This window comes from Zea mays, chromosome 8 (genome assembly GCF_902167145.1).
Source record: "Zea mays cultivar B73 chromosome 8, Zm-B73-REFERENCE-NAM-5.0, whole genome shotgun sequence".
NCBI classification, from domain to species: Eukaryota; Viridiplantae; Streptophyta; class Magnoliopsida; order Poales; family Poaceae; genus Zea; species Zea mays.
Genome location: NC_050103.1, coordinates 177,373,462 through 177,385,751, shown reverse-complemented (window position 1 = coordinate 177,385,751; position 12,290 = coordinate 177,373,462). Strand labels below are relative to the sequence as shown.

The following is a 12,290-nucleotide window of genomic DNA, read 5'->3' as shown; positions in this document are numbered from 1 at the left end:
GGTTTGCACCTCCGGGGGGCTTCCGAGGGTTCTTGTACTCGGCGGCGGCGACAAGATCCGCGTCAGCGACGTCGCGTTTCGATTGCGACTTCTTATTGCCTTTCTTCTTGGCGCCGCGCGGAGCAGACGCCTCGGGAGCCTCTTCCGATGGGCGGCCCTGGGGCTGCTTGTCCTTTCGGAAGATAGCCTCGACCGCCTCCTGGCCAGAGGCGAACTTGGTGGCGATGTCCATCAGCTCGCTCGCCCTGGTGGGGGTCTTGCGACCCAGCTTGCTCACCAGGTCGCGGCAAGTAGTGCCGGCGAGGAACGCGCCGATGACATCCGAGTCGGTGATGTTGGGCAGCTCGGTGCGCTGCTTCGAGAATCGCCGGATGTAGTCCCGGAGCGACTCCCCCGGCTGTTGCCGGCAGCTTCGAAGGTCCCAGGAATTCCCGGGGCGCACGTATGTGCCCTGGAAATTGCCAGCGAAGGCTTGGACCAAGTCGTCCCAGTTGGAGATCTGCCCCGGAGGCAGGTGCTCCAACCAGGCGCGAGCGGTGTCGGAGAGGAACAGGGGGAGGTTACGGATGATGAGGTTGTCGTCGTCCGTCCCACCCAGTTGGCAGGCAAGGCGGTAGTCCGCGAGCCACAGTTCCGGTCTCGTTTCCCCCGAGTACTTCGTGATAGTAGTCGGGGGTCGGAACCGGGTCGGGAATGGCGCCCGTCGGATGGCCCGACTGAAGGCCTGCGGACCGGGTGGTTCGGGCGAGGGACTCCGATCCTCCCCGCTGTCGTAGCGCCCCCCACGCCTGGGGTGGTAGCCTCGGCGCACCCTTTCGTCGAGGTGGGCCCGACGATCGCGTCGATGGTGCTCGTTGCCGAGGTAGCCCGGGGCCGCAGGCGCGGTGTTGCGCGTGCGCCCGGTGTAGACCGAGGCTTCCCGCATGAATCGGGAAGTCGCGGCATGAGGTTCCGAGGTATATCCCTGCCTTCGGGAGGCAGTGCTCTCGGCCCGTCGGGCCGCAGCGCCTTCCAGGAGATTCTTGAGCTCTCCCTGGATTCGCCGACCCTCGGTGGTTGATGGCTCCGACACCGCGCGGAGGAGCATCGCTGCGGCTGCCAGGTTCTGACCAACCCCGCTGGATGCGGGCGGCGGCCTGACCCTGGCATCGTTGGCGACGCGGTGCTGGAGACCTTGGGGCAGGTGACGTATTTCTCCGGCCAGGGGTTGGCCCGCCCATACCTGCCCGACGTCCCGACGGATCGGCTCAAGCACTCCTGTTCCCTCGTTGAGCCTGGCCTGCGCCTCGCGGACTTGCTCGAGTTGTGGGTCATAACCCCCCGCCGGAGCGGGGACCACAGCTAGCTCCCGTGGGATGTCGGCGCGAGGCACCGGCCTAGGAAGATCACCGTCCTCCGGCATGCCGAGATGGTTGCCTTCGGAGGGATCCCCTAGCTCGATGTGGAAACATTCGCGGCTTGGGCCGCAGCTCTCGTCGCCAAGGCTGCGGCTTCCGTCGGAACAGTCGGATAGGCAGTAGTCACATGCGGTCATGAAGTCCCGCATGGCACAGGGGTTGCCAAGTCCGGAGAAATCCCAACAGATGCTGGGATCGCCATCTTCCTCGGACCCAGAGGGCCCGTAGGTCGAGACGTCCGTCAGTCGGTCCCAAGGCGACCGCATACGAAACCCCAGTGGGGTTGCACTCGCCTCAATGAGAGCGCCCGCCAAAACGAGGTCGTTTGGCGGGTTGAGGCCGAGTCGAAATGACGCAAGATGGGAGTTAGTCGGTACCTTTTGGTCGACGAGGAGCGACGTAGTCACATCGGGGACTGGTTGCACCGTCATCTCAGGTACGAGGACGACGTCCTGCAGGCTTTCCGCGAGCGCGCCGGCGTCGTCTTCTTGCTCGGGGTCAGCGTGTCGCGGGGGGACGACGCTTGCCTTCGTCTTGAACGCGAGGTCGACGTCCGGCGTGCCTTCCGTCGGGGCGTCGGGGGCGTCGATTCGCTCGACGGCCAACGAAGCGCGGCCTCCCGCTTGGCCTTGATGGCCCCGCCTCCTCCTCCGTTGGCGGGGGAGAGAACGGAGCGAGCTCGAATGTTGCTCTTCCACCACGCGGGGAAGACGTCGTCGATTCCGCCGCCGGCGGGCGGGTTGTCGGCCGCCATTGTCGTTGTCGCGCGGCGGTGGAAGAAGTACCATGTCGTAGCTGCCGTCGAAGGACATGAACTCAAGAGTCCCGAAACGAAGCACCGCCCCGGGCCGGAGAGGTTGCTGGAGACTGCCCATCTGGAGCTTGACGGGGAGCTGTTCGTCAGCACGCAGCATGCCCCTACCTGGCGCGCCAACTGTCGGCGTTTCGAGACAGGGGGTCCCTAAGCCGACGAGTGAGTGTGCTGCGTGCCCCAGCCCAGATGGGTCGAGCGCGTGGGCGAGCGCGAAGGGGGGAGAGGCGAGGTGGCCGGAGTCGGGCGTGAGAGAGGTGGAAGTCCCGCGGCCTTCGTGTTCGTCCCGCGCCCAGGTCAGGTGCGCTTGCAGTAGGGGGGTTACAAGCGTCCACGCGGGTGAGGGAAGCGAGCGGCCCCAAGAGAGCGCCTGTCCCGAGTCCGAGCCCTGGGGTCGGGCGGAGCGGAGTTCGCCGTCTTCCGGGTCTTAGCCCGAGTCCGAGCCCTGGGGTCGGGCGGAGCGGAGTTCGCCGTCTTCCGGGTCTTAGCCCGAGTCCGAGCCCTAGGGTCGGGCGGAGCGGAGTTCGCCGTCTTCCGGGTCTTAGCCCGAGTCCGAGCCCTGGGGTCGGGCGGAGCGGAGTTCGCCGTCTTCCGGGTCTTAGCCCGAGTCCGAGCCCAGGGGTCGGGCGGAGCGGAGTTCGCCGTGGCGCCTTTGGCAAGGCCTGACTGCCTGTCAGATTCACTCTGTCGAGCGGCACCGTAGTCGGAGTGGCGCAGGCGGCGCTGTCCTTCTGTCAGACTGGTCAGTGGAGCGGTGGAGTGACGGCGGTCACTTCGGCTCTGCCGGGGCGCGTGTCATGATAAAGGTGTCAGGCCACCTTTACGTTAAATGCTCCTGCAATTTGGTCAGTCGGTGTGGCGATTTAGTCAGGGTTGCTTCTGAGCGAAGCCAAGGCCTCGGGCGAGCCGGTGATGCGTCCGCCGTAAAAAGGGGGGCCTCGGGCGAGACGGAAGTCTCTCGAGGTTGGCTGCCCTTGGCCGAGGCTAGGCTTGGGTGAAGCGTGATCGAGTCACTCGTGTGGACTGATCCCTGACTTAATCGTACCCATCAGGCCTTTGCAGCTTTATGCTGATGGGGGTTACCAGCTGAGAATTAGGCGTCTTGAGGGTACCCCTAATTATGGTCCCCGACACAAAAATCGAGAGGTTAGTGGCTTACCAAAATTTCACCCATAAGCCGTATTGGACCACAAAAGTAGCTAACGGACTGTGTCCAAAAGTAGCTAATGGTCTAAAACGCATAAAACACTGCATTTTACAGTTTAGAACGCCAAAACACTAAAACGCGGTTTCAACCTCTAATTAGAGATTTGACGTTTAAACGTAATTTTAATAACACTGAACACGAACTAAACTTTAGTGGTGTTTGATTTCCTCAAATAAAATTTAATTTATGTCACATCGAATGTTTGAATTATAAGTTTACAAATTTAAATAGAGGAAATTTAGTCCCCTACAATCCCCTCAACCCGAACAAACCCTTAGGTCGACAGGTTGTGCGGCTTCCAAACCGGAGCACTCGATATACCAGGATCTTTATGGATTGGTAAAGCCCACACACTTATGTCCATGTGGACGTGTGGTACATGTGCAGTGCACCTCTTCTATTAATAATCTCTTCTATTAAATGCCACGAGAATTTGAGACCCTCCCCGTACTCCACCTGTCGACATGTGCGGATAATGGATCCGAAAGTTTTCTCAAACTCAACTTTGAGAGTTGCACGCTCTACCTCGAGTCCCGTAATGCCTGTTGGGCGCGAAGGCGTAAAGCAGATGAAGACTGAAAGAGCAAACGGAGCAGGCGAATGCCTTGCCGGTCCCCGTCGAAAACCAGGAACGGCGAAGGCCTCTACGACAGCCGAAGATCTGGTGCATGGAGCACGAAGGTTACATGTCGCCACCCGCACGTTATTGTAACAGTGGGTCCGTGTGAAACCGTCCTGGGCCGGTTGGTCCCACTTGTAAGCCACTGTGTGAGTAGAGTTGATGGTGTGTGTCCGTACGTGAAATATTTAATCACGATGTAATGACCCGTGATAACCCTTGAGAGGGGAATATTCCAGGGATAACGTAGGTAACCACTAACCAGGGACATAACCGTATTTGACAGGGTGAATCCGTCTCTGGTTACCTATAAATACCCCCGCACAACACCATAATGAGGACGCTGAAAAACATTGTTGCTCTAATACACTGTGTCAGCAAGCATCAAATTATTTTCGTTATCCCATTGTTCGAATTAGCTTGACCACGTGTCGATAATTTCCAATAGCGCCCATGCTTCCTGACCTCGCCGCCAGCCTCGTTACTCTGCTCCATAGGCCCGCCTTGTCGCCACGGCGACGCCTTCTTAGATTCGTGCGCATCGCCACCGGGTTGTAGTGTCCCAGTCGTCCGCTCCATCGGCCCGCCTCGCCTCCGACATTACCGCCACAACGACGCTTCCTTAGATCCGTGCGCATTACCGCCGCCGGGTTTTAGTGTCCCAGTCGTCCGCTCCATCGACCCGCTTTGCCCCCAACCTGGCCACCACGACGACGCTTCCTCAGATCCGTGTGCATCACCGCCGGGTTGTAGTGTCCCCTTCGTCCGCTCCATTGGTCCGCCTCGCCTCCGGCCTCGCCGCCACGACTCAAAGGCTTGGTTTGTACCAACTCATATGTTTTCTTTCATAATGCAGTGTTTGTTTAGAGTGATACTAATACAGTGGAAATAAGGAACTGTGTGTAGTACTACTGTACTAGAATATGCTTTTGAAGTTGACACGTGGTGTCATGTGATGTAGAGTGTATGTGTATTCTACCTTATTCCTGTTATTACAACACAGGTCTTGTCAATTACAAAGGTTGTGCTTGCTGTTGCTTTCTGTACGTACCTGTTAATAATTTGAGTTTAATATACATTCTATATGGAGGGCAAAGCGGGTTCATGCGTTCATGCTCCAGACCCCAGAGCTCACGGAGAAAAGCGCAAGCTTGTGCGCAGCTGTCATGTGTGACGAAATCTACCAACAAGCTGCAGAGGAGAGAGCGAGCGAATGAAATGGCCCCCAAACCACGGTACAGAGCAAAGATAGGGTACGAACTGCTCTACTGGTTGAGTGGCGCTCTCGATCTTTCGGGAAAAAAGGTTTGAGTGGCTTCTTTTCTATTAGACTTTGATCGGCATGTGCTTGCATTGGATGGTGGCCAACGGTCATGGGCAATGGGGGATTTTATACACAAACACAACACAAGACGTTTGCCATTCGAGTCGTCGTATGTATCTCGTACGTGCAACTACTGGGTGTTGTGCACTGCGAACCAACTCAACCTTCGGCTAGGTTGGGTACGCTAGGTTGATCTCATTTGGATTTGTTGATCTCATTTGGATTTGGTCAAACGGCTGGGGTCAGATCTCTAGCATCCCAATCAAAGTCACACTAACCATCTTAGCCCATGTTTGTAAGCAACTCAGTTTTTAAGAAACCAATTTTTATCTTTTAGATAGAAGAGTTCAGCTTTTTGGTTTTTAAGAAATTGATAATCTTATTTCTATAAACTGACTCATGAACTAGTATGTTTGAACTCATCTCAATTATAAACTAGATTCTTAAAAACTGGGTGCTTCCAAACAGGACCTTAGTTACAATTCTCTTTATACCGCGTTTGACATACGAACCGTCGTTCGTTGGTACCTTCTCGTCCTCCCACAAATTTAACGAGACCCGATCTACTCTCTACACGGCTAGCGAGAGAAAACCCGACGACGGCATCCAATCTGTGACGCCGATTGCCACACTCCTACCTTCTCGTGACGACCATCCCTAATTAGACTGTCTCCAGCAACGTCCTCTATATACATCCTCTATATCCGTCCTTTACAGTCTTCTCTAAAAGATTTCATCTCCTATATCTACTTTCTCTCCAACAACGTCCTCTAAATCACGTCCTCTATATATAAATACCTATATTAAAGACATTTATAATTTTTGTACATACGTATTTGTCATACTCTCAAATGTATTGTACATATTTTAGTTTTATTAAACCGGTTGTTTAAAGTATTCAAATAGATAGAGAACCATTTAGAGAAACTCTACATATAGAGGATCCAACAGCGTTCTCTAAATTTAGAGGACCGTTTAGAGGACGTTGCTGGAGGGAGTAGAGAACGTCCTCGTCCTCTAAATTTAGGGTACAAGACCCTTTAGAGGGTCTTGTTGGAGCCAGCCTATGGCAACGAGTACCCGAAACCTGACTACCCGATATGAAGGTGGGTACGGGATAATTTCTTACCCGTGGGTATCTTAATGGGCAATAATCTCTACTTGTTGTATAGACGGGTACGGGTTGGCACTAACCATACTCGTCTACCCATGTGTAAAATATACCCGCATTAATACCTCTATAACCATCTAATAGAGCTCATCTTAGCTAAAATAAAACATTTCTCTAGCTATCATTTTCTAGCTACCAAGTTATGTGATTATATGATTTGTTATATGTGAAATTGAACTTATTTTGTATGTTTATTTAATATTTTGAGTGATCGGTATATTGGAATTTAAGACTTTCCTAGCGGACATGGGTTACCTTACGGGTAAAATTACCCGCACAAGTACGGCTATGGGTAAGATTTTATACCTGCGAGCATATATGGGTAACCCGACGTGTAAATTTTTTTTGATGAGTACAAGTATGGAATGGTACTACCTGACGGGTATGTACACGTTGCCATCCCGACCCCCAATGATGAAGGTATACACATAAGTTTCTCTATTGACACGCTATGGCATTCACCCTCTGAGCTCATAAAGTTCAGGGACTCAGATGACATAGCATTTAAGTTTGAGGACACAAGTGATACAACATGCCAAGTTGGAGACCCCAAATGGCTCCGATATGTCATTGCCACGTCGGCGTCTGGTTTTGCAAACCCGGTTTTGGAGGGTTTTGCATGAGCTGACAAAGTTTATGGACTTGTTTGCCGGTTTTATGAGTTCGTGGGCCGCTAGTGTACTTTACTCTTGAATTATTTATGTATAGTGATTTAAGTTTGTTTAATTATTTATAAAGTATTATCATCCAAGATTTGAATACCTAAGGTGTAATATCTAGACTTGACCTATTGAACAACTCTAATTATTCTTCTTGGAGAGACTAAATTAACATAACATTAGCTAGAATAAATGATGCCATCAACAATACGAAGCATGTGACCCCATTATTGACACGACAGAACAGAACAACTAAGATAATATGACCCAATCCACTAAACACGAGCTAGATAGGCTTTAATCCTATAAACAGTGATCTCGGCCTAGAACTGCAGCCCACAGGCCCAAGGACCAGCCCGAACCATCACCTTGCCGGCGACCACAGAAACAGAACACTAGCCGTCCGATCACAACGACATATTATCTCTCCAAGCTCCGTCCGCCGCACCGTGCCACCCGCGCGGCCCGCCTGCTACACCCCATCCGGCCGTCCCCAAGCCGGGAGCGGAGGCGCAAAACCCTCCTTCCGCTGCTCCGGCGCCATGGGCGGCGCCTCCAAGCTGCTCTCCTCCTTCCTCCTCACCTCTTCCCCGCTCCGCCTCCGACCCGCTACTGCCGCCGCCGCCGCGCTGTTCCTATCCCCGCCCGCGGCGGCCTCGCGCCGCCTGTTCCTGCTCTCCTTACCCTCCCCGCACCGTACCCTCTACATCTCGTCCGCTTCCGCCTCCCTTCCGCACGGCTCCAGCTCGGCCTGCCCGCCGCCACCGCTCCGAGCGCCTTTCCCCGAGTGGTCCCGCCTCGTCGACCGACTTGCCGCCACCGGATACGGCTCCGGCCTGCCCTTTTCCGCTGACGATCTCGCCCTCGTGTCCGGATGCGTCCTGTCGGACGGGGAGCAGGCCGCTGTCTCCACCTGCCTCGCCTTCGCGCGCGACCGGCCTGACCTCCTGAGGTAAAGTGAATCGCTTGAGTGGATACCTGACTGGGCTTTGGCGGGGTGAGAGTCTCTTTGTTGCTGTCTTGCTGACTAATTCGGGTGTGCGTTCAGTTCGCTTCAAAGGAAGGACGTGGAGGTCCTGGTGGGCAATGTGGCGCCGTCTCTGTTCAAGGACGGGGAGGCATCAGGACAGCGGCTTCGGCGCTACCTTGCTGGGGAAGAAACCGACGTATGTCATTTGGGCTTCCGTTAATCGGTCACGTTGCATCATTATTAGTTTGGGCTAGTAAATATGACCTTGCTCAGCTCAACACACTAAACATCGGAAAATTTTGCCAGGTCACTGTTTCAGAGAGAGCTGGAACTGTTGATATTGTTCGATATCTGCTAAGTTACATATACGGTTCTTCTGACATCTGCTCAGAAGACAAGGAACTCACTGATTTGGCCGTGAGAAATATCATGGTTGAGTTAGTGAGTTTTAGTGCTCTTTCCCAGTCTTCCACTTCTGTGGAATTAACTCCCAACCAAATTTGCTCGAGTCAGCATGAACAATTTTCCAGGCCTCCAGGGCAAAATATCGAAATGAAGCGAGGTGATTGGATTTGCACAAGGTATGCCACTTCTAACATTCTTCTTTTTCTTTAATATTTGTGCTCCGTTCAATGCCTTGCATCAAAGTATCGACCTAGCTTATTGTTCATTTTGCTACTAGATATGATGCATCTAGAATGTGTACCCAGATGTTTCCTTTTTTTTTTTTTTTGCAACTTGATATTATTGTCACATTGAAGGGCAAGCCTGGTGTTGTGGTGAGAGGCTGAGAGCTGTCTCACCGAGTCAGCAGGTCGTGGGTTTGAAACAACCTCTCTGCATTTGCGGGGGAGGACTTGCATCGGTTTATCCCTTTCCTATACCCCACTCATGTGGGAGACTGTGGCCCTGGGTCTGCCCCTCTTAAACTATTGACACACTAATTTTTTAACTTTCTACCTGTTTTCCCCCTCTTAAAATACTTCGTGTGTTCTTTCATCTGCAACTCATTTTTTATGAAAATTGCTCTGCAACTTGCAGATGTAGCTTCATGAACTTCGCAAGAAACGTTAGGTGCCTTGAGTGCAATGAGCAGAGGCCAAAGAAGATGTTGACTGGTGGAGAGTGGGAATGCCCTCAGTAAGATCTGACATGTTAAGTGCTAAATTTTTTTGTATTAATCTTATATAACTTTGACAAAGCTGACTTTGTTTTGTCCTTTTGTTAAGGTGTGATTTCTATAACTATGGGAGGAATATGTCATGCTTAAAATGTGATTGCAAGAGGCCAGCAACAATCCCACCGCATCCTACATCTGTTGGTGCTGATTTAGGTGGTGTGGTACAGCAGCTTCTCAAGGTAACAACAAGTGTTGGTAAATCTGAAATTGAGAGAAAACTTGCTGAAAATGATGAAAAGGCAGAGAGATGGTTGAGCAAAGTATCTCAACTTCATGATTCAGCAGACTTAAGTAGTCTAGCAGAAGATGAGGACTTTCCTGAGATTATGCCTATGCGCAAGGGGGTGAATAAGTTTGTGGTTAGCACACGCAAAACACCACTGGAGAGAAGGCTTGCAAATGCACAGTACAGCAGTAACAATATCCTCACATTGTCCGACCCAAAGATAAGTCAAACTTTGGACAGGATACTTGGGAGTTCAGCTCCTACTGCAGCCCCAAACAATCAATCTGTTACTAGTGATGCAACTATGGAAGCTCCGAAGAAATCAATAGATCACCTCAGTGGCATTGACCCTGTTCCCTTTGAGCCCCTGTCTGCAGATCTCTTTGCTAAACCAGAGAGTAATGATCGACAGAGAAATGAGAATGAAAAAAACAATGTAGAAGATGGCAGTTCTATGGCAAATAATACAGTGCCTTTACCTGAGAGGCGAAGTATGGAATCATTAGATACTGCTGAGAAATGGTCCGAGAAAGTAGCAGAACTTGACAATGTAAAGGATTCTCCAAGTGCAATTTCCGATGAAAATTTTCCTGAGATTATGCCAATAAGGAAAGGTGAAAATCGATTTGTTGTTAGTAAGAAAAAAGATCGCTCATTGACATCACAGCAGTACAAAAGGCGCAGTATTCTCGAGCAGGCAGACAGTTCTGATTTTGTCCCATTTGTTCCTTTTCCTCCTGGCTACTTTGGCAAGAAAGATACGCCAATAGAGAGTACTACACACACAGGAATTATGTCAGGAGACGGTCAGCCAAAAGGTAACCTGAATAATGAGAACTGGAACAGGAATTACTATCAATATCAATCACAATCTCAAGAATTTAGGCCTAGTGGTAATGCATATACTGGCTCTGGGAACACAGGCAACTCCGAGGGGAACATTAATGGGAGTAGGGGCGAATCTACTTACCATGAAGCTAACTTTGAAAAGCGATCTTATTATAACTCAGGTTATAGCAACAACGGTTATTGGAGCAGCGATAACAATAACAGCAACAATGCCTGGAGTGACAACTCTAATTATAACAACAATAATGCTTGGAGTGGTAACAATTCCTATAACGGGTGTATTAGGAACGACAATACCAGCTGCAACAGCAATCGTGATTATAACTACAATGATACATGGAGTGCCAGCAGCAACAGTGCATGGAGCAGCAGCAACAACAATAACCAGAGTGGTCCATTTGCTGACAATAGCAATGCCACTAGAAGCAGTAGTTCCGTGAATGCTAATCACTCGGTTCACAGCTCAGGTTATGGAGGAAACTCGAACAGAGGTTATACTGGAAAGAGCTTGGAAGGATCTGCTGTGAAGGATCCTGATCCTCTAGACATGTCTGAGGAAGCTAAGGCTGAGAGATGGTTTAGGAGGGCAGCTCAGATAAAGGACATCTCTGAGCTGGCGAATATTCCCGACGAGGACTTCCCTGAGATAATGCCGATGAGGAAGGGGGTGAATAGATTCGTCGTGAGTAAGAGGAAGACGCCATTGGAGAGGAGATTAACATCCCCGCAATACAGAAGGAACCTGCCAATCGTTAGTTCTGAAACGGACAAAGATGCCAACTGAAAACAGAGGTATGATTGCCTGCATACCACAATCTTAACTGTACTGCGACGCACCATTTTTACACCAAGGTATTACTCTTTGTGACGATAAGGGAGCAATCAGAAACAAGAATCATCAAGAATAATGCTCCAGGAAGGTTTTTGTACGGTAAAAATTATGTCCGCAATGACCTAGGGTTTGCTGGATTGTGTTCGCTACATGTACACTATACACGTTTACGTTGTACTAAGAACCTTTTAACATGCAACCCGTGGGTGCGCGGCATTATCGTTTTTTTTTTGTGGCTTGTCTGAGATTACATGTTGTCGGCGTTTCGAGACAGAGGGTCCCTAAGCCGACGAGTGAATGTGCTGCGTGCCCCAGCCCAGATGGGTCGAGCGCGTGGGCGAGCGCGAAGGGGGAGAGGCGAGGTGGCCGGAGTCGGGCGTGAGAGAGGTGGAAGTCCCGCGGCCTTCGTGTTCGTCCCGCGCCCAGTCGGGTGCGCTTGCAGTAGGGGGTTACAAACGTCCACGCGGGTGAGGGAAGCGAGCGGCCCCAAGAGAGCGCCTGCCCCGTCCTCGGTCCCGCGCGGCCAACCTTTTCTAAGAAGGCTCTGGTCCTCCCTTTTATAGTCGTAAGGAGAGGATCCAGGTGTACAATGGGGGGTGTAGCAGAGTGCTACGTGTCTAGCGGAGAGAGAGCTAGCGCCCTAGGTACATGCCAATGTGGCAGCCGGAGAGGTCTTGGCACCTTGCTGGCGTGATGTCGTGGCTGTCGGAGGAGCGACGGAGCCTGGCGGAGGGACAGCTGTTGGAGCGGTCGAGTCCTTGCTGACGTCGCCCTGCTTCCGTAAGAGAGCTGAGGGCCGCCGTCGTCACAGAGCTCGTGGAGCGCCATCATTGCCCATCCGGCGGAGCTAGCCGGATGGGACGCCGGTCTTGTTCTCCGTGACCCGAGTCGATTCGGGGTAGGACGATGATGGCGCTTCCTGTTGACGTGGCGGGCCTGTGCCCTAGGCAGGGCAACGTGGGGGCTCCTCCGAAGCCGAGGTCGATTCTGTCTTCCGTTGCCGAGGCCGAGCCCGAGCCCCCGGGTCGGGCGAGGCGGAGATCGT

At 52.1% G+C, this 12,290-nt stretch overlaps 1 protein-coding gene across 1 annotated transcript; it reads left to right on the top strand.

Moving 5' to 3' along the window:
* Positions 1–7,655: 7,655 nt before the first annotated feature.
* On the top strand, positions 7,656–11,471 carry LOC100273872 (Zinc finger protein VAR3 chloroplastic). The gene is made up of 5 exons (NM_001148267.1): positions 7,656–8,140; positions 8,237–8,354; positions 8,465–8,739; positions 9,200–9,298; positions 9,388–11,471. Exons 1-5 carry the CDS (start codon positions 7,731–7,733, stop codon positions 11,195–11,197), a joined length of 2,712 nt encoding a protein of 903 aa, NP_001141739.1. The 5' UTR covers positions 7,656–7,730; the 3' UTR covers positions 11,198–11,471.
* Positions 11,472–12,290: the final 819 nt, after the last annotated feature.

Coding starts and splice junctions, on each gene's coding strand:
- LOC100273872 (NM_001148267.1), top strand. CDS start 7,731: ATGGGCGGCGCCTCCAAGCTGCTCTCCTCCTTCCTCCTCACCTCTTCC. Junction 8,141..8,236: donor GACCGGCCTGACCTCCTGAG/GTAAAGTGAATC, acceptor GTGTGCGTTCAG/TTCGCTTCAAAGGAAGGACG. Junction 9,299..9,387: donor GGAGAGTGGGAATGCCCTCA/GTAAGATCTGAC, acceptor CCTTTTGTTAAG/GTGTGATTTCTATAACTATG.